Source organism: Entelurus aequoreus, linkage group LG20, assembly GCF_033978785.1.
Source record: "Entelurus aequoreus isolate RoL-2023_Sb linkage group LG20, RoL_Eaeq_v1.1, whole genome shotgun sequence".
NCBI lineage: Eukaryota > Metazoa > Chordata > Actinopteri > Syngnathiformes > Syngnathidae > Entelurus > Entelurus aequoreus.
In genome coordinates, this window is record NC_084750.1 from 28,517,843 (window position 1) to 28,544,338 (window position 26,496).

General features: G+C 40.0%; 3 protein-coding genes across 11 annotated transcripts in view; 1 reads left to right on the top strand and 2 right to left on the bottom strand.

Annotated features, from left to right (window-relative positions):
* Nucleotides 1-11,044, bottom strand: part of si:dkey-92i15.4 (uncharacterized) — a 24,089-nt gene extending 13,045 nt beyond the window's left edge. For 2 of the 6 annotated variants that reach the window (XM_062029908.1, XM_062029903.1), the window contains exons 1-3: nucleotides 10,911-11,044; nucleotides 10,421-10,505; nucleotides 1,562-1,668 (exon numbers count right to left, since the gene is read on the bottom strand). The gene's annotated coding sequence lies outside the window, so the exon portion shown is untranslated. Of the gene's footprint in view, nucleotides 1-1,561; nucleotides 1,669-2,075; nucleotides 2,220-10,420; nucleotides 10,506-10,658; nucleotides 10,891-10,910 lie in introns of those variants that run through there. The other 4 variants (XM_062029905.1, XM_062029904.1, XM_062029907.1 and 1 more) reach the window with 4 other exon arrangements.
* Nucleotides 10,604-25,430, top strand: lg20h1orf43 (linkage group 20 C1orf43 homolog). Of its 4 annotated transcripts, none has more exons than XM_062029914.1 (7): nucleotides 10,604-10,738; nucleotides 14,460-14,561; nucleotides 14,650-14,746; nucleotides 14,833-14,886; nucleotides 20,530-20,696; nucleotides 23,541-23,599; nucleotides 23,693-25,428. In XM_062029914.1, the coding sequence occupies exons 1-7, from the start codon at nucleotides 10,682-10,684 to the stop codon at nucleotides 23,904-23,906; spliced, it is 750 nt and encodes a 249-aa protein (XP_061885898.1). In that variant the 5' UTR covers nucleotides 10,604-10,681; the 3' UTR covers nucleotides 23,907-25,428. The 4 variants fall into 4 exon arrangements, with proteins under 4 accessions (XP_061885898.1, XP_061885900.1, XP_061885897.1 ...); XM_062029913.1 differs by lacking the exon at nucleotides 10,604-10,738 and adding an exon at nucleotides 10,948-11,277 and having other exon boundaries at nucleotides 23,693-25,425; XM_062029915.1 differs by lacking the exon at nucleotides 10,604-10,738 and adding an exon at nucleotides 12,252-12,256 and having other exon boundaries at nucleotides 23,693-25,427.
* Nucleotides 24,482-26,496, bottom strand: part of tuft1a (tuftelin 1a) — a 38,602-nt gene continuing 36,587 nt past the window's right edge. Inside the window, exon 12 of the mRNA XM_062029910.1 lies at nucleotides 24,482-25,149. Within this exon, the coding sequence (XP_061885894.1) occupies nucleotides 25,077-25,149 (73 nt within the window). The 3' untranslated portion in view covers nucleotides 24,482-25,076. The remainder of the gene's footprint in view (nucleotides 25,150-26,496) is intronic.

Here is a 26,496-nt window from a genome sequence, read left to right on the forward strand (position 1 = left end):
CATGATAAATCTTTGTTTCAAAGCTATTTCTGCGCAACTGTTAGTTTGCACGTCCTTTCCAGACGTACTAAATTGAGATGCAAAACAACAATCTTCATTCATTCTTCTGTGCTAAATAACTATACAGGTAGAAGCATGTTATCCTCTCGCATATATTCTGCATATCCATGAAGACACACGCTAAATGACTTGTGCTCTTTATTTTTCTCACCGAAGAGACGCAATCCTCTGTGCACAAGTTTAGTAGATCAGCTTTGCATGTGCTATCAAGTTTGCACTTCTTTTAATTCACGCAAACCTTCAGTAGATCAGGCTCTAGTGTTCAGTTGGTATATCAGTATACATTTACTAGCCACTGAAAATGAGTCAACACAAACCATTATTGTTTAAATAGCTGGTGAGTATCAAGGTAATGTGTCTTGCCAAAAGTCAAGAATGGTGTTGGTAGGGTCATTGCTTTGGGCTGCATGAGTGCTGCAGCCACTGAATAAATGCGGTTCATTGAGGGAAACCCATTTCAACAGGTATTGTGACTTTCTGAAGGCTCTCCCTTGGGAAATTGGGCCGCAAGAAAAATGTACCATTTACGATGACAAGTGCCTTGCTGAGGAAGCCGAAAGTAATGGAGTGACCAAGTATGTCTCCTTCAGACCTGAACCCATTTGAGTACCTGTGAGGCATCCTTAAGGAAGCTTGAGTAGAGAGCAAGGTGTGTAGTATCCACCAGCTTCAGGAGTGAATATCCATCCATCCATTTTCTACCGCTTGTCCCTTATGGGATCGCAGGGGGTGCTGGAGCCTATCTCAGCTGCATTCGGGGGGAAGGCGGGGTACACCCTGGACAAGTCGCCAGCTCATCGCAGGGCCAACACAGATAGACAGACAACATTCACACTCACATTCACACACACTAGGGACAATTTAGTGTTGCCAATCAGCTTATCCCCAGGTGCATGTTTTTGGAGGTGGGAGGAAGCCGGAGTACCCGGAGGGAACCCACGCAGTCACAGGGAGAACATGCAAACTCCACACAGAAAAATCCAGAGCACAGGATTTAACCCAGGACCTTCGTATTGTGAGGCACACGTACTAACCCCTGTTCCACCGTGCTGCCTGAGTGATTAGATTCCAGTAAAAAAATGTGCGGCTCTATTTAAGTTCATGTCCAAGAGGGTCAAGGCATGGTTCTCAAACTAAAAATTCACACCAACCACACTTGGGACATATTCACCAAGAGGTGTACCTACCTGTCATGCAAGATATTTAGACAATAATAACTGTGTTTTGACTAATTTTAGACTCATTTTGAATACAAAGGTTATGCTAGTTTTATCCAACTTTCATTTCTATGGTATTATACCTTGAGAAGATATGAAATGTGCCACTTTTGAGAGTTATTGTAGGCAAGAACATCAATCAGTTTTATCTTTGGAAAAAAAATCCTCTACAGTATCATCTCTCAATGAGTCCATTCATAGAATGTACTTGCTCTTATCGTAACATCTGTTTACCCCAGCAACGCACTTAGCTAAACCTGAACACAAAAACTGGAAAAACTCACTCAGCTGCAATCCAGTGAGGGACGTCAAAATGTGACACAATCAGTCTCGGTGTGCAGTGCACGTATCAGCCTTCCACGGCCAGAGGTAGTCAACAACTCAGTGAAACCTTGAAGCCATGGATTTGGGGGGAAAAACAGATAAGGTGGACAGTGATGTGCACATAGTATTCATTCGCGTACAAGGAAACCATTGGCACCATATTTGATTTTGCATAATGGTGATAACTTTAGGACTACCCATTCTAGGTCAAACATACAGTTTATACCGCACAAAGAAAAGAAAGCAAGAATAAGTATCGGTGGCAATGTCTGGCTGGTGAAGCTTTAGTGCAGTGTCAGCTTGCATAAACACCTGTTTTGCTTTATCCCAAGCCTCCCATCTGGGTAACCCCGGCAACGTAGCTCGGTCTAACTCAAACTCACACCGACCGCCATTGTACTAGGGAAAGTACTACAATGGCACACATATATTCAGCCAAAGTACTCATTCAAGTTACACAAACACGTACCTTACCTTTGTTAGATTATAGTGTTGCTGAGGCTTCATAATGAAGGCTGCGATCTGCAGTGTAATGACATCAAGTCCTTATCCATGCTCTCTTTTTTTCTGTCTCTTAGCATTGCATGATGGGATGTGTACAGCGACACAAACCGGCCACACTGGTCTATCTTCTTGTCCTCTCTCTCTCTCTCTCTCTCTCTCTCTCTCTCTCTCTCTCTCTCTCTCTCTCTCTCTCTCTCTCTCTTCTCTCTCTCTCTCTCTCTCTCTCTCTCTCTCTCTCTCTCTCTCTCTCTCTCTCGCTCTCTCTCGCTCTCTCGCTCTCTCGCTCTCTCTCTCTCTCTCTCTCTTCTGTTGTTGTTTGTCCCACTGTTCCTCATCTCACAGTGTAACATTCCTTTTCTAGGATCAATGTGTAGCCCTTTAAATTAGCCCAATGACTACACACATGCACTCTAATAAACCATCTCAGCCTACATCAAATGATATCATGGGAAATTCACTTCAGCTTCACTTGCTTGTGCCTGTATCGCCGGGAATAAAAACATATTTGATTTCAGCACACCTCGGGCTAACTAACCTGAGTCTAAGCATGGGACGTTGAGCGGGTATCCAAATACATAATGACAGAGCACCTTTAATTGGGAACAGACACGCAAAAGATCTCAAGTAGACCCGGAAGTACCAGCGGGGGTCAATGTGCGCCGTTAGGTTGACATGTACAAGAAAACTCAAGTCAAGCTGCAGACCATTTTTTCCCCTGCTGCTGTAAGTAATTTTAACTACCATCGGTCATAGCAAAATCTACATAATATGCTTTATTGACCACGGAAAGAATACAAGTATTTACTTAGTTGCACTTATTGAATTATAATACAATTCTGCATGGATGTACTTTAGCGCGATAGCTGATCTCATGTCACTTTTCAACTGCCTCTGCTGGTTGCAGCCAAGCACTGCACTCTATTTTGCTATGCTATTTCTTACACTTCATTTAAAAAGGTGTCATATGTAGTAATGTGGCCACAAATGGTATTGCAATTACGGTCAAAATTATGTAGCCCCCTCCCACTCTCCATGACTGATGTTGCCAGATACGCAGCCGAATCCGAATCCTACTCCAAGGAAATTCAAATGGCAATCGACGAGTCCTACACTGTAGTTCTCTCTTGTTTATGCTTCTTGCAAGATGGTTTACTAAGTAATTATGCCACATTTTACTAATGTTGATTAGCCAAATGTATTTGTAAAGTTACGCAGCAATATTTTAGTCCGGAGTCAGGACAGAATGTTGGCATTACCATGTTATAATGTCTCGTTTGACCGCACGGACCATCAAAATATATTATGTATATAATAATATAATAATATATGTTATATCGCATAGACCTACTTAGATGGCAAGCCAAGGCCAACAGTAAAATTACCGCCACATTACGTTCAGCATAACTCCATGTTGCATCCAACCTGACGCACTGCATTCTCTTCCATTTACGCACATCAAAAGAGCGTCATAAACAAACACAAATAGACGGAGTAAACATTGAAAGGGTGTAAAAATAGATGATAAAATTCACTGGAAATCTCATAAAAATATGCAACATAAGGTGGCAAGAAATATTTCAGTAATGAACAAAGCAAAATATGTTTTGGACCAAAAATGACTCCATATTCTCTACTGCTTGCTAGTGTTACCATATCTGAGTTATTGTGCAGAAATATGGGTAAATAACCCCAAATGTGAACTTCATTCACTAAACGTGTTACAAAAAAGATCAGTTAGACTGATACATAATGTTGGATATAGAGAACATAAAAACATTTTATTTATTGTATCAAAAATATTGAAATTCAACGATTTGGTAAAATTGCAAACAGCTAAAATTATGTACAAAGCAAACTATAATCTGCTATCCAAGAATGTACAACAATTATTTTCAACTAAAGAGGAGAAATATAACTTTAGAGGAAAAAGTTACTTAAAACATTTGTATGCATGTACATAATGCATACATAAACAAAGAAGTTAAAGAATGTACTGATATGATCCAGTTTAGGAGGTTGTTCATATTAAAAGTACTTGCAAAGTACAAGGAAGAAGAATTATGAGAAATACCTTCAACCCTATTGAAAACGGGATATTCTTCATCTCAGTATGTTCATCATGACTGACTTAATTATATATTGCAAAAACTGCTATATTAATCATTCACTGATGTAACTGTGTTTCAAAAAGAAGACAGTAAATGAACATATGCATTTGTAAACGCTCTGAAGTAGGAGAGTAGTTGGATTAAATAAGCTTTGCTTCTTCCTACTCCTCTTCAGACATGATGTAAAGAGAAATTATATGAAATTATGTGTGATGTATTATACTGTAAGTGTGTTCATGTTCGAAATAAACTAAATTTAATCAATCACTCAATCACCATCTTTCAGTGCAGAGTGCAATCCCTGAGCCAACCCATGTTACGCAAAAACCACGTTCCGCATGAATCATATAGCCTACTACCATGTCAATACACAAGTAGAAAATCATTACATGTAATGTGCCAAGCAAATACCATAAATATGTGTTTGATGCACGTACAGTAGCAGAAACTGCAATTAGCCGTGCTAATGTTGGAACCCATTTCCTCAGGAGACTGAGAACGAAATAGGCACTGACACTACCCATATCCACATAGGTTTTATTTCTCGAAATGTTGTTATTTTGCCCTGTCAGTTGGATGACACATCGACATACAGGCTAACGGTCATATATTTCCCCCTTTAGCCTATATGTCGATGAGTCATTGACCGAGCTAGCATGCTAAGCATTCGTTGCACGAACATACTAGCTTTGTTAGACAAGGTCATAGACTGTTTTGGACAATATAGTTTACATACAAAATGTCAATTTCCATGTATTACAAGTAATAAGAAAACATAAATGCCTGACTTACCTATCAAGGAGGAAATTATCCTCGTTTTGTTCACGGCTTTGTCATTAATAAGTTAAGTTCAGAATCGTAACAAGGTCTTTTAGATTTACCAAGGTCTGACATGTTTAGTAACTTTACCAGTGGCAGTAGCTAGACAAAGAGTGCAGTGTGTAACTAGCAACTTGGATGTGACACCCTCAAGGAATTTTCAATTGGTCAAACTGTGGAGGGCGGGGCATCGAAATGAAAACAATAACAAGATTTCGGGTCTGTAAATCAAATTTTGAAATGAGCATATCCCGGCTGAACTACCGTTTTCAGTTTTTGAGGTATTCGAAAAGAACATGATTTATTCATGCCTTTTGACATATCAGGGCCATTTAATGATGACTTGACAAGAAATTATTACATATGGCTCCTTTAACGGTGAACATTTGAGTCTCTTATTACAAAACAAAAAAACCCAAAATTATACCACCCACCCACCCAGACACTTTTTAAAACACAGATGTTTACATATGCATCATTATTTAACATAAAGAGACACACTTATTGTTTCAGTAGTAACCATTTCAGTAGCAAACTCGCAGAAAATCAAAAAAGGTGATACATTTTGCTTCATGATCTGAATGGGAAAATGCACTAAATGCACTGTTTTTGTTGTAGATTTGCTATTTTAGATTAATTTAAGGCAGGAGTGTCAAACTCATTTTCATCGAGGGCCACATCGCAGTTATTGCTGCTTTCAGAAGGCCGCTTTTTTAAAATGTATTTACATTATGCATGCGGGTAATAACCTGTAATTAATCATAATTAACCGAAATGCATATGCATTTGATTATTAGATTTTGTTTATGTATAACTTGCTTTAAAATCATAAATAAAGGTGGCATGCAGATTTTTAACTGTTTTTATCTCACAAAAATAGTTACAAATACAGTATATAATAATATAATTGGCATGATCAGATAATATTAAAGTTTGAAATATGCATATATTTTTTTTCTGTCAAAATTGAAAGAACGGATGCATTTAGTAAAAAAATAGATTAAAAAAAGTATTTCATTGAAACCCATTTTTTCCAGGCTTTCCATGATGTGGCAGGCCAGATCTGGGCCTTGAGTTTGACACCTGTGATTTAAGGTATAACAGATTTTTATTTTAAATAAATATTCTCTGCCAATTATGACCGATATTCATTCGTGGAGTCAAAATGTCTCTATGACCCCCAACATTCATTTTCCCCCATAGCGGATTTAAAAACAATTCTGTTAAATACTCATCCTTGTGAGTGATTATTCATTCTGCAATATTCTTTAAAAAATATGTAATATGCATATAAATACTTGATTTTGTATCAAAGTGAAATTAAATTAATGGTTCCTAACGTCATCCAACCAACCACAAGTAAAGACGTTCCGAAAGTGGGACCATAAAACATAACCCTGAACAGAAAACACAAACTGTCAAAAAAAAATAGTTTTTCAGTCAGTAAGTGAGGCCCCAACTTTATTAAATGGGAACTGCACTTTCTTCATGCATCCTTCACAATGCTTATGTAAGACAAAATGTGCTGCATTTTCAGTTAGCCACCTCGATCATACCTGCTGTATTTTACGACTTACAGTGGAATGCATTAAAAAAAAACAAAAAAAAACATACGTGTTCTTGTTTTACATGGGGATTTTGAATGATGGGAACATTTTAAAAATAAAGTGCAGTTCCTCTTTAACTGCTCTGAGTAATCACTGTGTCACACTTTGAAACCCCCTGTACTATTGAAAGGTCTCGTGGTGCAGTGTTTCTTAAACTAGATTGAACCATGGCACATATTTTACATAAGATCTTACAGCACACTATTGAGCAAGAATATCACAAAAAGCATCTATATATAAATATTTCCTAATTTACTATACATACAATATACACAGGGCCGTCTTAACACACGGGCTTACCTTGGTTAAAGCCCAGGGACTCTCACCCAATCAGGGGCCCCCGATTTTGACAGCGGAATGCAATGCTTGGTGTTCATAGCTATCAATCACAGACAACTCAGTTTGGTGTCTCAATTGTGTACTCGCTCTCTAGACTGCGTTGTTTTACCCTACTGCTTCGAACGGGGCGCAAGCCCAAGTTACCGGTGTGAGAAGCGAGCGTGCTGACCACAGGCAATCTCCCAGGTTGCCAGCATTATTCTTGAAGTTGACTGGTTTCTGTTAGACCGGACCTGGGCATTCTACGGCCCGCGGGCCACATCCGGCCCTTTGTGCGTCCCTGTCCGGCCCGCGTGAGGCCAATCATAAATTACAAAATACATTTTAAAAAGTATCTATGTCGAGTTTGCAATACAACGGTGCTGCTTTTGTTTTGAAAAGCGTTATTTGTATTACTTCCGTGTGGACTATGCTCGTGCGCGATTGTGAGTGAATGTGAACAGCGGCAATCACAAATTACAAAATAAATTTTAAAAAACATCTATGTCGTGCGTGCAACTGTGCTGCTTTTATTTTGGAAAGTGTTATTTATGGGCGTATGTCCGTGTGTAACCTGTGAGTGAAGGTGCACAGCGACAAGTGATGCACGGTTACCCCCGAGACGCTAAAAAGAGAAAAGTTGATGACGAATGGCGTGTTCTCAACAAGACATGGACTGCCAAGTATTTCTTTACATAAATTAAAGGTAAAGCCGTGTGTTTAATTTGTGGTACACAGGTTGCTGTGTTTAAAGAATATAATTTGAATCGCCACTACACGATGAAGCCCGAGGAAAAATACCGGAATCTGTCTGATGAAGCGCGCGCAAGGGAGGCTGATGCATTGATGGTAAAACTGCAAACCCACCAAGGACTTTTTGCCAAATTTCACACCCCCAGAGATGCAGCTGTCAGGACAAGTTTCGTCATTTCTCACAAAATCACCAGAAAAAGTAAGGAGTTTTCTGACGGAGAGTTTAAGGAGTGCATATTGGACTCTGTTGCGCTGATATGCCCGGAGAAGAGGGGCGCATTTGAGAATGTGTCACTCTCCCGACGCACTGTAACGAGGCGGGTTGAGACCATCCCTGGAAACTTGGAGCTTCGGCTGAAGAACAGAACGGCCGACTTTTGACTGTTTTTTGCTGGCTTTGGATGAGAGCTGCGATGTACGTGACACCGCCCAGCTGTTCATATTCTTACGTGGGATAACTGCAGACTTTCAAATCACGGAGGAGCTGGCAGCCATGCAGTCAATTAAAGAGACAACCACAGGTAATGACTTGTTCACAGAGGTAAATGCGTGTTTGGACATGTTAGTACTGAAATGGGACAAGCTGGCAGGTGTGACAACCGATGGTTGTCCAAATCTGACGGGGAAAAATGTTGGACTTTTAAAGAGGATGCAGGATAAAGTGACAGAAATTGACTATTTTGCATTGTCTTATACATCAGGAAGTGTTGTGTAAGACAGTGTTAAAAATAAAACCATCAAAAGCAATCTGCTTTTGTATAAAGTTAAGTTAGGTTAAATTAAATTATTATTATTATTATTATTATTATTATTATTATTTATCTTACGGTACATCAAAAATAATTTGAGCAAAATTTAATTGAAAAATAGGTCAGTGTGGCCCTCCATCAGTGCTCGGGTTGCTCATGCGGCCCCCGGTAAAAAATAATTGCCCACCCCCGTGTTAGACTCCCACAGACGAGAATGCGCCTGTCGTGAAGGAGATATATTGTTGAATTAAATTATTTTTTTAAACGGATGATATACTTACATTGTTGCTATTCTGTTGTGTAAAATCGTGATTGTTTTTTTCCAATCTGTGTTTTCCGGGGTCCCTTTTTCAGGTAAAAACGGCCCTGAGTATACAGTGTGTATATGGAATTAAACTTTATGATCATTGCCCAACAAAAATGTATTTTTAGTACAAAGCCATCCTAGAACAGGCATACAGTGTACAGGGTAGACAGAAAAAGAAGACTGATGGGTCGCCACAAGGGCAGCGCCCCGTAAAAAATGTAGGAAAAAGGCAAACATGGAGAGGAGGAGATCATATCAAATCCCAAACTAAGCTACTATGGAGGGGGTTCAGTTTGAGACCAGTAAAAACCTCAAGCAAAGCACATGTACATATTACGACACACACAACTCTAGACTTGTAATGGGTGTGTGTGTAATACACAGGTTAATTAATAAAAATTATACCTTAGTACAGGCCTGGGCAATTATTTTGACTCGGGGGCCAAATTTAGAGACAAACAATGTGTCTGGAAGCCGGTATATCTATTTTTAGGAACATTAATAAAAAACCTCACAATAATGTCTGATTGAATGCTAAAAACGTTATGGACAGACCGCCTTAAAAAACAGAATGGAATTTAAAATGTGTTTACTGAATGAGGCACCCAGAATGTATGTGAAAATAAAGAATGTGGGATTTACAATATAAACTATGAACGATAAAACAAGGAATATTGACAACATATGAAAGTCACCTACCCTCTCAATCGACATATTTTACAATCGAGCGAAACGCAACAAAAATGCAGCAAACACAGCAAAATATGAACGTGAAGGGTAAAAATAAACCCCACCTACAATCTAATATATCTGATATATCATTAAACTTTAGAACTTTGTTGTAAAAATCTACTTCCGCGTCTGTCCCTGAGACCCGCATTTCAGCCTGACACTCTGTGGAAACGCTCCCCACCCACACTGCTTGGTGCCTCGTCTGAGCTGCTGTGACTTAGATTACCATAGTAACTAATTAGATTACCATAGTCACTAGTATATCATGCAAAAGTGCAGATTCCAACCATTGAAATACTTTGTATAGATCAAGACTTACGGTCATTTGAAAACATCACTGCACATCATAATGGCAGCTACATTTTCCATCTTAAAGATCTAAAAAAAATATTTGGGAATGTCCGGCGGGCCAGATTGAAAAGCTTAGCGGGCCGCATGTGGCCCCCGGGCCTTAATTTGCCCAGGTGTGCCTTAGTACATAGTGGAAAATAATCTAGTTGTTTTGTAACTAGATGTCGCTGACATAAGATACATAATGATACATCGAGTCATACCAAAGACTATAAAAATGGGACCCTCCCTGCTCGGCACTCAGCATCAAGGGTTGGAATTGGGGGCTAAATTACCAAAAATGATTCCCGAGCGCGGCCACCGCTGCTGCTCACTGCTCCCCTCACCTCCCAGGGGGTGGAACAAGGGGGTGGGTTAAATGCAGAGGGTAATTTCACCACATATAGTGTGTGTGTGACGATCAGTGGTCCTTTACCTTTTTTTTTAATTATTTGCAATAGATAAATCACAACATACCTGCTGATCCGTAACGGCACACTAATGTGCTGCGGCACAGTGGTTGGAAATCGCTGGCTGTATTGCAATCATGGTACAAACAATGAGATATTACATATATGACAGCAGTACTTACAGTTTTGTTTGGCTAGTTGTCCTCTTTGTGGGTACCCGTCTTGCATTGAGACCATATAAGTAAGTGAGGCTGCCTCTGTGTGTGCCTGTCCAAAAAGACAGCATGAGTCAGAAGCATTGCTCTTATAAAGTTAGTTAGCAACGTCGTCAGACCCCAACGCCCCAATCAATGAATGGTCCGCGGCCTTGAGGGTCTCCCTTCCCACTCCAGAACAGAGATAAGTCTGTTAGATACACACCCACTCTTGTTCCTGACAGAAGAATGGTGGCTCAGTGTCTCTGTAGAATGGATGCAAATATTGCCCGCACACGCTTCAAAGTAATTCTTTTTTTGTGAGTCATGAGGGCCACACTATTATTGTTGTGGGGAAATGTGGTTCATATTTAAAATAGTGTGGCTGTAAAAAAAGCTTTGACATGAATGAAACAAAAACACACCCGGGAGACATAAACATGAGCAATAATGTGATGAAAATCTTTAAATAAGTTACTTTATGACGTCGTTGACGCTGGTTTGGTCCCGCTTTGTTGTGTGGAGTGACTTTCAACCACAGCGGGAGCGGAAGCGTCACCGCCTACGTCACACGCAGATCACGTGACTATCCCGGAAGTCAACAAAAAGTGGACACGGAGATGTGTAACTTTTCGAGCATTGTAACTTTTATACAGCACTTTTAAAGCGTTTAGGGTTCGATGTTATTAGTACGATGCTAGTTTTGGCGTTTAACAGCCTAATTATTTCTATTAATAGACGCCCGTGCATATTTGCTTGTCGTTTTTAATGAAAGTGGAAATATGGGAAGCGAGTCTCCTCTATCGAGTGTGAACGTCGTGCTCGTCATGGCCTTCGGTAGTTTGGTAAGTGGACCTTACTACTAAGTTAGATATTTGGGTCTAACTTCAATAGCTTAGTCATATTTATGTTGTAAAACACGACAGTGGGAAGGTAACTAACAACAATTGCAGTAGATATGACAAAACACAACATAAGACTTGTACTTTATACTGCTGATTCACATTCACAGCAGTCTTATGGCTTAAATGAGCCTGTTGTTACCACAGGCACTCAGGGGTGCATTCGTAACAAGCCTCTTTACCAAGTGTATCCATGCTTCCATCCATTTTCTTCCGCTTATCCGAGGTCGGGTCGCGGGGGACGCAGCCTAAGCAGAGAAGCCCAGACTTCCCTCTCCCCAGCCACCTGGTCCAGCTCCTCCCGGGGGATCCCGAGGTGTTCCCAGGCCAGCCGGGAGACATAGTCTTCCCAACGAGTCCTGGGTCTTCCTGCCTCCTGCCGGTCGGACGTGCTCTAAACACCTCCATCCTGACCAGATGCCCGATCCACCTCATCTGGCTCCTCTCGATGTGGAGGAGCAGCGGCTTTACTTTGAGCTCCTGCCGGATGGCAAAGCTTCTCACTCTAAGGGAGAGCCCCGCCCCCGGCGGCATACTTGCCAACCCTCACGATTTTCCCGGGAGACTCCCGAATTTCCGTGCCCCTCCCGAAAACCTCCCGGGGCCACCATTCTCCCGAATTTCTCCCGATTTCCACCCGGACAACAATATTGGGGGCGTACCTTAAAGGCACTGCCTTCAGCGTCCTCTCTCACCTGAAAAGGAGACTATTGTATATGTCTCCGTTATCCTTAGGTTTATCTATAACACATAAAGTAGGCAAGCACGGAGCTATTTCTCAGCGTGTGTTTATTCCAGCTGGCATGTTAATAGACTGACACACGACATCCGGATTCCCATCATGCATTGCTTCAAAACTACGGCAAGTAGTAATGTCCAAAAACATAATGGAGACGAAGCAGAAAAACGAAGAAGAGACATGGTGAGGATGATTAAAAGAAGAAGTATGCTTGCAAGTTCCAAAATGATTGGAAAAAATAATTTCAGTTCATCCAGGACAGCTCGAAGGGGACCCCTTCCCCTGCCGCCTGCAAATTTTGTAGATCAGACTTCTCCATTGAACACGGTGGCCAAACGGATATACTCATTCATTAACGGATTATTTATATATATATATATATATAAGAAATACTTGAATTATAAGAGAAATACATAACCAGAATTCGGAGGTCTCAAGTTTGGCAAGTATGCCCGGCGGAGGAAACTAATTTCGGCCGCTTGTACCCGTTATCTTGTCCTTTCGGTCATAACCCAAAGCTCATGACCATAGGTGAGGATGGGAACGTAGATCGACCGGTAAATTGAGAGCGTTGCCTTCCGGCTCAGCTCCTTCTTCACCACAACGGATTGATACAGTGTCCGCATTACTGAAGATGCCGCACCGATCCGCCTGTCGATCTCACGATCCACTCTTCTCTCATTCGTGAACAAGACTCCGAGGTACTTGAACTCCTCCACATGGGGCAAGATCTCCTCCCCAACTCGGAGATGGCACTCCACCCTTTCCCGGGTGAGAACCATGGACTCTGCTTAAATGAACCTGTTGTTGCCACAGGCACTCAGGGGCATATTCATAACAAGCCTCTTTACCAAGCGTAATAGTCCTTAATTTCTTAGCCCTCAGTGATGCCACAGAAGGATTAGAAGATCACGTCACTTGTCACAGTCACGTGGGGCCATATTTGTATTGAGCCCAAACCTGCTCTTAAATTATTTTGTTTTTTCGTGTCTATGAAAAACAGCTCAGTTTATATTATGGCTGGGCCGATAAAACACAATCAATATATATCGCAATAGACACGTAATCCATATCAATAAAAAATGTGTTTGATAAAACGTTCTAAAATATGTTACTCACAATCTGGTAACCTAGCCAAACAGGAAACGGTCACAGAGCAATGGGAGGAACACGCTAACAGCCAATCAGGTAACCGTATCAAGATTGGTCGTGTCATCTTGCTGTCTCGCTGTTGATTCTCTGCATGGAGTGAGAAAGTAAAGTAAAGTAAAAATATGTGCTGCAGTGAGCAAAGAAATAGTCAATAAAACAGGAAAAATCACCTCAACAGTATGGCAGTTTTTTTGATTCTTCAACGGATTTCAGTCCTTAGCCGCGCTCACTTCCTTTTCTTTTTAACCTAATCGGGTATACGGAAACACCAGGTAGGTTACTTAAGTGCAGCACTGTATGAATCAAATACTGTACAAAGCATAACAACTGTGCTACTTTAAAATAATATTAATTTGGGCCAATAATATTCAAATTATAAGTACTTCATAGTCATACTACATTCCTTTACATACTTAAATAAGAATAACAGACAAAATTTAATGTTACACAGCTGGCTCTAAACCTGCAAAAATGTGTTCTCAGGTTTCTCTATGTTCACATTTTCACACTTTACACTATTTTCTTATTATTCACTTCTTACATATTCCTTAGTTGTACATCTTAATTCTAGGTTATTGTTAAGTGTTCATTGTGATTTTAGAATTGTGTTTTTGCACTTTTGTTTTCCATTGTTGTGTTGACATTTCCTTTCCTTTCTGCCTTGATAGCTGAAGGGAGTATAATCAGAGGAAGGATACATTTAAAATAAAAAATTATAAATGTAATATATTTTTCTCCTGGTCCTTATTTTTGATAAGTCATAGAAAATATTAATAATATCGATATTGACTGATAGAAAATATTGTGATACTGTGATTAAGACTTTTATTAGTAGTTTGCACAGTACAGTACATATTCCGTACAATTGACCACTAAATGGTAACACCCGAATAAGTTTTTCAACTTGTTTATCGGGGTCCACGTTAATCAATTCATGGTAAATGATTCAATTCATGTGTTCAGCTATATCACCCAATTCTAGTTTATATCAACATGTGTTAGAGTATTGTTAACTTCATCATTATGGCTCAGCACAATGAAACAACAACAGCAACATAACTACTCTAATTACACAGTGTCAAAACGTGCAAACAGTGACTTCCTGTTCAGTCCAAAAATAAGCTGCAGAATTACTCTTGCTCATACCTCTGCAATCAAAAAAATACACAATTTCCATTACACACAATTCACTAATCACTAGTCAAGACATACAACAGAATGTTCTGCCCTCCAGGTTTTTGTTTTGCTGTTCATCTTTGTCAAAAGACAAATTATGCGTCTAGCCATGAAATCCCGTAGAGGACCCCACGTTCCAATCGGTCACAATGCTCCAAAGGTAACTTTTCCATTTACAGTAGAACTGGCACGGAGCTATAACTATAACAATTTGGCACCATTGCTCTCTTGTTTATGATGTGCTGCAGGAGCTTAGGCAAGAAATTGAAGCAAAACTGTGCCAAGTCCAGAAAGTCCACTTTGAACCTCGTCTGCTGTCTCCAGAAGATGAGCGGCCAATGTCTGGTGAGAGCAGCACACAAAACAAAACACCCACTTAAAGCAAAACACAACAAAACAAAACACAAACGTGTGTGTGTTATGTGTTGCAGGTTGCTGTGACTACCAGTATAGGATGAGAGCATTAGATGCCATCAGAGACACAGGTGAGCTTCATGGTTATACTGTACCATTTAGTGGCCAACGGGTGTGTATTCACTCAACTAAAGAGAGTATTAGGCATCTTTAGCCATTTTCACAGGCAAATAAATGTCATTTTTTATTGAAGTTCTATGTGAAAGAGGCATTTCTGTTCTGCAATAAAATTATTGCGAAGTAACATTTATTTTTTTATGCAAATACCGTAATTTCCGGACTATAAGCCGCACCTGACTATAAGCCGCACCAGCTAAATTTAGGGGAAAATACAGATTGCTCCATATATAAGCCGCACCCGACTATAAGACGCAGGGTTTTGATGTGTAATTACCGTAGTATATAGGGGTTCCTGCTACCACGGAGGGGATTGTCGGGACAGAGATGACTGTTTGGGAACGCAAAGCGTCCCATTTATTAACAATAAATCTTTCAATCATTCAATCAAACTTTCACATCTTTGACATGGCGAACAGCATTCGTGCAGAGTACAAATAAAACAACGGTGCAAAGTAATACAAAGTGCTCGCCTGTACGTTATCAAAATAACCAGCCTACCGGTATATGAAAAGTCAGTCTTTAATCATTGTGTCATCATCTTCCTCCTACGTACTAAAACCACCGAAATCCTCTTTGTCGGTGTCGGAGAAGAACAGGCCGTAAATAAGCCGCACCGTTGTATAAGCCGCAGGGACCAGAACGAGGGGAAAAAGTAGCGGCTTATAGTCCGGAAATTACGGTAAATGATAATATTAAAAAACAATATATAGAGGTACATTGTATATTGCGTATGTATGTATATATATATATATATATATATATATTTTTTTATATACACACATACACATAAGAGTTGCGCGTTATAAATAATATACATTTAGCAGAGCTTTTAATACTATCGTCATATTGTGAGTATGATTAGTCATGAGACATTTTTTAGCTTTTTGTCTGCAAACTTGACAGCAATAATCGAACAAATGCGCCCTCAACCTAATATAGCATTGTAGCTAGCGGCTAACGTCCCTCTATAGTGCAAAGCCACTTCTACAAGGATCATCCCAGGATGATGAGGTATAACTAAAATGCTACACTACACACCGCAGGAGGATAAGATAACCTCTAACCGTAAACTAGTGGTCTTGAACGTAAACAAAAGTGGATGGATCTGGATTGACACAAATATCGAACGTAATGGTACCAAGTATAATGTAATTTTTTGGTTGGATCAATATTTTTTGTTATCCAAAAAATCTTTATTTCATTTTCGTTATTGCTTCCAAATTTATGAAGTAAGTGTTGGTACACAGGAGGGCTTTAAATAACCTGACTCTCGCCAGATCCTTGTAGTTCACTGAGCTCAACACAAGGGTCTGGGCTCGAAGGCATTGCAACCTCCTTCCAGATAGCAAAAAATAATGAACCAATCAGGATCGCCGGGCGGGATTTCATAGATGTGACGTAGCGCCAAAGGGATTGTTTGATTCAAACGACAATAGCTGACATTGATTCTGCTATTGTGACTGCTTTGTGACATCGATCGAATATTAATTATTTAAAAGATGAACAGAGAACGGTTTTGGAGGCATTTATTGGTGGCAAGGATGCTTTGGCTCTTCTTCCGACCAGGTTTAGATTTCCCAGCGTCACACTCATCAGCGTCACGGGTTGATTTCGATGTGAGTGGTTGAAGTAGCACGTCATTCAAGATAACGCCTTCTGAAATATCCTGTTTCTGATTAGATTAATTTGATTAGATCTGGTTTGATTGTGATCGAAAAGGGAAAATATTCAATGATCTTGAAAATGTGAAGTATCGTATCAACAGTAGTATGAATAATACCTGTAACTAGGGATCAACGAATATATTTTTTTCAGATTATTAAAAGTGAAGGAGGCCCGATAAACGATATTGGGAGCCGATATTAATTTACAGTAAAAGTGACATATTTGTAACCTGACTCTCGGCAGATCCTTGTCGTTCGCTGAGCTCCACACATTGATCTGGGAGTTCTCAATAGGAGATGTATTTCAGAAGGCAGGGCCTTGTAAAAAAAATCATTGTATGTGATTGGATAAACCACTTGTCCGTTATCTTGAATGACGTGCTACTTCAACCACTCACATCGAAATCAACCAGTGACGCTGATGAGAGCGACGCTTGGAAACCCAAACCCGGTCGGAAGAAGAGCCAAAACATCCTTGCCACCAATAAATGCCTTCAAAACCGTTCTCTGTTTATCTTTTAAATAATTATTATTAAATCAATGTCGCAAAACAGTTGTAATAGCAGAATCAACGCACACGAAGCACACGACTCCTCCCTCCGTGCCGCCATTGTTGTTTGAATCAAACAGTCGCTTCGGCGCTACGTCACATCTATGAAATTCCGCCCGGCGATCGTGATTGGTTCATTATTTTTTGCTATCTTGAAGGAGTTTGCAATGCCTTTGAGCCCAGACCCTTGTGTTGAGCTCAGTGAACTACAAGGGTCTGGCGAGAGTCAAGTTAACATATTTGCGTCAAAATTGTGAATAATACTGATACAAACTCGAACACTTAACTTTGTTTAAACGCCTGAGGCATGTTTATTTAAAAAACAAGTAAACAAACATTATTATTATTATTGCAGCTTATTAGATTTTTATTTCTATATTCAAACACAGTGTTACAGTTCAAACTGTGTGATGTTACAGTGGCAGAAAATATTAAATATAACTGTTAATCAAAACATCTGCCTTGTTTTTAATAGCCTACTACGCTACTTTATTTCAATGTTGGGTAGTATGGTGGTACTTGGAGAGACAAGTTTGTTCTGAGGTGGTACTTGTTGAAAAGTTTGACAACCACTGCTCTAGCCTCTCCGTGTGTCCCTGCAATAAAACTAGACTGAATTTAGTTTTAGTTTTTTAATCCCTTTCTCAATCACACAAACATGCTTCTACTCTAACTGACTTTTCCCGTATCGATATATTTTCAGCAGCTTTGTTTTAAGTGATTTACAGGCACGTCGTGAGCTAGCACAGCTGCCGCTTATGTTCATTAAAGGTGCCAAATGTAGTAATGTGGCCAGAAATGGTACTGCAATCACGGTCAAAATTCTGTAGTCCCCTCCCACTCTCCATGACTGAGGTTGCCAGATACACAGCAGAATCCGAATCCTACTCCAAATAACTTCAAATGGCAATCGACAAGTCCTACGCTGTAGGTTTCTCTTGTTTATATTCTTGCAAAATGGTTTACTCCAAATAACTTCAAATGGCAATCGACAAGTCCTAGGCTGTAGGTTTCTCTTGTTTATATTCTTGCAAAATGGTTTACTATGTAATATGCCACATTTTCTGATGTTGATTAGCCAAATGTATTTGTAAAGTTACACAACAATATTTCCGTCATGTGTCGGTACAGATTGTTGGCATTATCCTGCTAAAATGTCTAGTTTGACCGCACGGACCACCATCGGCCTACTTTGATGGTAAACCAAGGCCAACAGTAAAATCACCGCCACATTTTGTCCAGCATAACTCCATGTTGCATCCAACCTGACGCACTGCATTCTCTTCCATGTACGCACATCACCATCTGTCAGTGCAGAGTGCAATTCTATGAGCCAACCCACGTTACTCAAAAACCACGTTATGCATAAATCATATAGCCTACTACCATGTCAATACACAAAGTAGAAAATCATTACATGTAATGCATTATATTGTGCCAAGCAAATACCAGCCCATATGTACCAGGAACCGCAATTAGCCGTGCTAATGTTGGAATGCATTTCCTCAGCGTATCAGCATATTGAGAAAAAAATAGGCACTGACACTACCCATATCCACATAGGTTTTATTCGTCGAAAATATATTTTGCCATGTCAATTGGATGACACATCGACATATAGGCTAACGGGCATATATTTCCCCCGTTAGCCTATATATTGATGTGTCATTGACCGGGCTAGCATGCTGAACTACACTAGTGTGATGTTGCTTTGCTCCTAAGCAATCGTTGCACGAACATACTAGCTTTGTTAGACAAGATCATAGACTGTATTGGACAATATAGTTTACATATGAAATGTCCATTTCCATTTAATACAAGTAATAAGAAAACGCGAATGCCTTACTTACCTATCAAGGAGGAAATTAGCAAGTTTGGCGTCAGATGAAAAAAATCTTCTCCGCCTTTAATCGTCTCCATCTTTCAAAGGCATCCCCGATACTAATCCTCATTTTGTTCCTGGCTTTGTCATGAATAAGTTGAGAATCGTAACGAGGCCATTTAGATTTACTAAGGTCTGACATGTTTAGTAACTTTACCAGTGGCAGTAGCTAGACGGAGATGGCGGTGCGTAACTGGCAACCTGGATGTGACACTCACTGACTTTCTAATTGGTCAAACGGTGGAGGGCGGGGCATCGAAATTAAAACAATAAAACATTTTCGGGACTGTAAATCTCATTTTGAAATGAGCATATCTAGCTGAACTTTATATACCATATAGCTGAACTACCATTATCAGTTATAAAGGTATTCGAAAATAACATGATTTATTAATACTTTTTGACGTATCAGGGCCATTTATCGATGACTTGACATTAAATTATTACATATGGCACATTTAAGTTTTTTTTACGGTATTCTGCTTATCGTAACATGTTTATTTTAATTTCCGGAGAGTTTTCTGGGGTTACGTACCTTCGACACATCCGTACACCCACCGGAGTTGCTCTACACGTTCTCCGTCATGTTTTTGAGAATGAGGACTCTAAAAAAGAGCTCCCCATCCCAAGCGGTAGGAAATGGATGGATGAACCATGCAAAAGACCTAGGCTTCTGGTTGGCTCTGCCTCTTACTCTGCATGGTTTGCCCGTCAAATTAAAAAAAAAGGCAGATGGTTGTTAGAAGATTTTTTACATTTAAAATGATAGTACTGGTGATAATAGAGGTAAATATTAGACTTAGACAAACTTTAATGATCCACAAGGGAAATTGTTCAACACAGTAGCTCAGTTACAATGGTGAAAAGTGTAAGGATGGAAAGGACAATGCAGGTATAAATAGACTAATATAGCGATAAAAAATCTAACATATATACGAATATATACATATGTGTACAGAATAATATATCTACAGATATATTATATTATGTCTATAACATATATACAATATATACCAATGACCATGTACAATATTACAGTATATAAAGTATATGTGACAGCAGCAGCATAAAATAGAGAGTAGATCCAGCAGGAAAGAGAAAATAGACATTATAAACATTATAAACAAAGAGAAGTAGCTAACATGTCAGGTGTCAGGTAATAGGCAGATGTCATCTATTGCTGTATGGCGAGTGATTATACAGCTGAATGGAGTGTGGAATGAAGGAGTTCTTGAATCGCACAGTGCGGGAAGGAAGTTGAAGGAGCCTGTTGGAGTATGAGCTCCGCTGTCCCTTAATTGTCAGGTGGAGTGGGTGGGCAGGATTGCCCGTGATGGCGAGCAGTTTGTCCAGTGTCCCCCTATCCCTCACTGACACAAACACCTCCAACTGCGTGCCAACCATTCATTATCAATTTAAAAAAAAGTCTATATGGATACAAAAATGCAGGCGATATATGTCAAAATACCACGGTAACATCAGAACATTCTGTCAACAGATTTCCCGTTTTGCGAACTGGGCGGTTCCTCCAGCGCTGTGACGGGAAAACGATTCAGGGCTTGGCTCCTGCAGCTTCGAAACTCCCACTGCCTCTTTCGGGAAAGCCAAAAGGGTTTGATTGACACCGTGTTGGACGGGTACAACAAAGCACGCCACGGAGCAGAGGTCAGCTTTTGTTTGTGTGTTGGGTGTGTTTGTTTGTGTTCCATCTGCAAACACTCTTCTTTAAGTTTTTTAGCATTCTTTGACCTCGCCGATGCAAACAATGCAGTGGCAGCATAACAGGTAGCGTAGCATGATTTCAACTCAGGTCTAAACTGGGAAGGAAACATTACACCACATTCCTGAAACTCATCATTAATCAATGAGAGCAGGAACAGCCCTTTGGTTGCTGAGAAAGAGGGGGAAATGTCAGCCAACATTGCCATGAAGTGGCCAAATGATGCAAAGATCAATGCAGGCCTGACTTTTCTCTCTGGTTGATCAAGAATGTTATATTTTTCTAAAAGGAGATCTTCCCTTTTTTTATTTTGCCTATAATTCACTATTCCTAAATAAAAAAAAAGAACACGTTTTTCTTTTTTTGTGCTATAAACATCTATTCTGCCCATAAAGCCTTCTAAAAACTTCCAAAAACCGCCAACAATGGCCCATTTACATATTGTGACCTGAATATTAACTAGGTATTAGCAATATTGTTACTATAAGTGCTAACATTAAGGAACTATTTTTTGAACGTAATGCCATACTGAGCTGATAAAAGTTAATTCTAGATTAAAAAATCATGCCTCTTACTTGTATAATAGAAATATGTGGCCATAAACCAAGAAGTTGATCCAACTCTAAAATTCAATTTAGACCTGGAGATGGCGAGAAATACATTAAAATGCGTTTGTATGCAACACTTTTTTTTTTACTTGCCTGAGGATTACAATTAATTAACAGTAATCTACAGTAAACGGAAACATCCCATCAGTCGGCACTACAGTGAGAGCAGACCTTTTACAGTAAGTGATTGTATTATATAGTAAGTCATTTTATTATATTTGTAGTTTTTAATTCTTGTTTAGCACTTAGCACAACTGCTACATGATTCCTAGTGTTTCACTAAAACTGAATCAGTTTAGCACAAACATTTCTAAAACTTGTAGCTCATCCTCCTTATATTCAGTCTAAGAAATATAAGGTTCTGGATCAACATTTGTCCCAAAGTAATCGATGTCTCTAATGAAGTCTGCCATGAGTAAGTAGTGTAGTTATTGTTGTTGAAGTAAAAAGCAAAAGTTGTCATGCGTCTGAAATTAATATGCCACTGTATGAATAACATAAGAAAATTACATACATACATTTTGCAAGTTATTATGAATGTGCCTGTTACTATATATAATATATATATACTTTTTTTTAATTTTTTATTAAAGTGTATATAAAATGTTTTGGATTTTTTTTAGAGCACTATTGACGGAATAGAGTGACTCACATTGGCTCCGTTGTTAGCTGACTTTTTAGCACTTATTTACGAGTTAGAATGCATAATCTACATTTTGCCTACTATAATTTTAGATATTAAGGGAATTTTAGGCCCAATACAATTGGTCAGAATGAAAAAAATGACTATACTGACACACACGTGAGGTGGTACTAAAAACCAGGAAAGATAAGATGAAACCGGTATTAAGATGAAATATAAAGGTAAACACAATAGTACGTAAAACGCTAAATCTTAACCAGGACTTCAAACGCTTAAGTAACCATTATATAATAACAACGTTGCCAGGCGTATGATCATAAATGTACGATTATGACACCCTTTGTGCGATCAATAATTTGTTTGCCAATTCAATTCAATGATCAATAATTCCAACAATGCTAAGTATAGCATTGTTGGAACTATTGATCGTGCAAAGGTAGCATAATAGACAATAGTATGATCATTTTGAGCTTTTCAATACACAACTATGAGCAAACGCAAGCTCACACTGGCAAATGTTGTGCATTGTCCCACGGGCCCCTTTCCAGCCAATCATACGGCGCAGCACAGAAATGGAAACAGTTTTATAAGCTTACTATACACACTCTTTGGTAGGGATGTCCGATTATATCGGACTGCTGATATTATCGCCCGATAAATGCTTTAAAATGTAATATTGGAAATTATCGGTGTCGGTTTCAAAATTATCGGTATCTGTTTCAAAAAGTAACATTTCTGACTTTTTAAAACGCCGCTGTATACACGGACGTAGGGAGAAGTACAGAGCGGCAATAAACCTTAAAGGCACTGCCTTTGCGTGCCGGCTCAATCACATAATATCTACGGCCGTATAAACTACTTTAACACTGTTACAAATATGCGCCACACTGTGAACCCACACCAAACAAGAATGACAGACAAATTTAGGGAGAACATCCGCACCGTAACACAACATAAACACAACAGAACAAATACCCAGAACCCATTGCAGCACTAACTCTTCCGGGACGCTACAATATACACCCCCCGCTACCCCCTACCCCCCGCCCCCCACCTCAACCCCTCCCACCTTAACCTCCTCATGCTCTCTCAGGGAGAGCATGTCCCAAATTCCAAGCTGCTGTTTTGAGGCATGTTAAAAAAAATAATGCACTTTGTGACTTCAATAATAAATATGGCAGTGCCAGGTTGGCATTTTTTTCCATAACTTGAGTTGATTTATTTTGGAAAACCTTGTTACATTGTTTAATGCATCCGGCGGGGCATCACAACAAAATTAAGCATAATAATGTGTTAATTCCATGACTGTATATATCGGTATCGGTTGATATCGGAATTGGTAATTAAGAGTTGGACAATATCGGATATCGGCAAAAAAGCCATTATCGGACATCTATAATTTTAATCATGTGGTACAATAGTTAATCATGTCCCATTTGGCAAGCCTGTCGAACATGTTAGCCCCCCTGCCATCTTGTTATGTTTTACTCATAGTTGTACTTTTCAGTGTTCTTTTTGTTGTTGTTTGCTTCTTGCAGGCTTTTGGTGAAGCAGAACTCTTCAAATACCAGGACGCTCTCTGTCAACTGGCCTCTGCGTGAGTCAACGCTCTTATGGAAGCTAATCCCAGCGTGGAATTTTAATCATAAGCCTGGAATAATGATCGCTTTCACCATTTTTGTGGTTTCAGTGTCAAGTCCCAAAGCAGCAGCAATACAGATAGCCAACAGCACCATCAAACCGCCGCTAAAGACTTAACCGCCATCGCCGAGCCTGTAAACTCCTCCCACTCGTCTCGGACGCACCTCACGACGGCAGCGCAGCAGCGCATCAAGAGGACCAGGAACTTGCTGGAGCTGAAGAACTTTAAAGATAAGTACAACACACTGGACAGCACACTGTGAAACATGTGGATGGGAGGCCAGTGTGAATTTGACATATCGTTCACGTTACATAATAATACCTCTTAACATGCAGCTTGTGCATATATACTGTGTTATTGCTAACATTAGGTTGGCATTAAGTATTTATTTCACATGAGGTTGACTTGACCAAAATAAGAGCTACGAATAATAAGACAATCAGTATTTATTGCACAAATATAAAAGCCTATGCAAACTTTATGTAAATGGTGACTTTTAGTGAAACATGCGCACTTACGTTTACATTTCTGCATTTTGAAAGCCTTAAAATAATGATTTATATAAGCCATACATTTGTTCTGATTATGTGCCAATTAGCACAATCTTAATGTCTTTTCTCCAGTGCATTAATTTATTGTGTTGCAATCGTTTTATCCAATGTATGTTTCTTAGGGGGCTACCTACACTAAATGTCTGATTGATTTTACTCTGGAACATTCTGCCTTGAAATTAAACTGTGATCTGCACACCGGTTTGTCTTTTGCTTGTAGTTTGCAGACAAGTTCAGCAGAGGGCGCACCCTACTTGGCAATAAAAACAACAAAAGTAATGCATTTGAATTAGTCGAATGTTTTAATATTTTATATAAATAAATACAAAGTGAAAAGCTGTTACAAAATAAAACTTCAAATGACATTCAAGCTCGGCGGGTGTTTGCACAACAATGATGAATGAAATGCTTTGCAGGATGTATTTCAAATGAGTGACACTTCAATTTATATACATAGCCAGTACAGTAGTAGTTGTACACGTAGCATAAAATTAGCCTTTACAGTTGTCAAGGATCATACTGTACTATGCACTGGTAAGTGATCGGATAAAATTGACGCTACATTACTGCTTCTAAAAAGCCTAACTGTGATACAGCACTTTGCACTCCTCTCCAAGCAAATACATCCAATAATTAACAACATTATATGTTAACAAACAAACCAACAAACAAGTAGCTTGTATGTTAGGGACAGTTGGCTCAGTCGCCCATAAAGCGCACACACACTACTGCATCCTTCAAGAGGTGAAATTAAAGCACTAGTTGCAGTTGGACTTGTCATGTCAGGTTTGTGAGTGGTAGTACTTCTTTTCAGTCCGCATACACAACAAAAGCTGTGGTGGTTCGAATAAAAATAAAAACAACTTCTCTTCTTGGTGGTCTCAAGACTTGATCTCAATGACCTTGATGAACGGCAGCGGTTTGTTGGAAGAGGTTGAAGGCTTGATTGGTTTGCTGCCAGGGCAAAAAAATGTCAAACATGTAAGAATTTCGTGTCAAGTCATCATTAAATGGCCCTGATATGTCAAAATGCATGAATAAATTGTGTTCTTTTCGAATACCTCTAACTGATAAGGGTAGTTCAGCCGGGATATGCTCATTTCAAAATTAGATTTACAGCCCCGAAATGTTGTTATTGTTTTCATTTCAAAGTCCCGCCCTGCACCGTTTGACCAATTAGAGAGTCCGTGAGTGTGTCACATACAGGTTGCCAGTTATGCACCTCCATCTTCCTCTAGCTCAGGGGTCTCAAACATGCGGCCCGCGGGCCAATTGCGGCCCGCGAGACGTTATTGTGCGGCCCCCACCTTAATATGAACGTTTAATGTTAGTGCGGCCCGCGAGTTTTATATGAATGGCGCTCGACAGCGCTGTGTGCGGAGCTGAAGCATTCTTGCCAAGCCTCCTGACTTTCACCCGTCATCAATACTGAGGACAACAATATTGAGGGCACTAATGAGGGCGGGTGTGCCGTGATGGCATTGCCTTTAGCGTCCACTTTTTCTCCATACAAACAATGTGCCTGCACAGACACATGCTATATGCGGCTTCAACAGACACACGTAAGCGACTGCAACGCATACTTAGTCAACAGCCATACAGGTCACACTGAGGGTGGCCGTATAAAAAAAAACTTCATCAATGTTACAAATATGCGCCACACTGTGAACCCACACCAAACAAGAATGACAAACACATTTCGGGAGAACATCAGCACCGTAATACAACATAAACACAACAGCACAAATACCCATAATTTCTTGTAGCGCTAACTCTTCCGGGCTACAAGGAATCTACCAATCATGGTGTGGTATATGGCTCTCGAGGGCCGAACATTGACGTCACTTGCGTGATGCAAGCAGAGAAACGTTTTGCTGCTTTTCCACGAGACCTCACGCGCTCTACCTTCCTCCCTCCCTCCCTCACTCCCTCGCTCCCTCCCTCACTCACTCGCTCGCTCTCTCTCGCTCTCTCTCCCTACCTCCCTCCCTCACTCACTCTCTCGCTCTCTCTCTCTCCCTCCCTCACTCCCTCGCTCTCTCTCTCGCTCTCCCTCCCTCACTCCCTCGCTCTCTCTCTCTCGCTCTCTGTGTCTTTCTCGTGTAACACGTTAGTCGTGATGTTAGCCCGTTCGGGGCTAATTGTGCTACCGTGACTTTAAACTCCCCGCCCCCTCTCGTTGGCTCCAGACAGAGACAATTTTTGTTATTTGGGTCCAAAATACCCATGCGTTAGTGGAAAAGCGGCAAATGAGTGAAAGCGAGAGAAACGTTGCCATGGAGACGAGGGTTGTCTTACGTG

Coding starts and splice junctions, on each gene's coding strand:
- lg20h1orf43 (XM_062029913.1), top strand. CDS start 11,215: ATGGGAAGCGAGTCTCCTCTATCGAGTGTGAACGTCGTGCTCGTCATG. Junction 20,697..23,540: donor AAGCACGCCACGGAGCAGAG/GTCAGCTTTTGT, acceptor TGCTTCTTGCAG/GCTTTTGGTGAAGCAGAACT. Junction 23,600..23,692: donor CTCTGTCAACTGGCCTCTGC/GTGAGTCAACGC, acceptor TTGTGGTTTCAG/TGTCAAGTCCCAAAGCAGCA.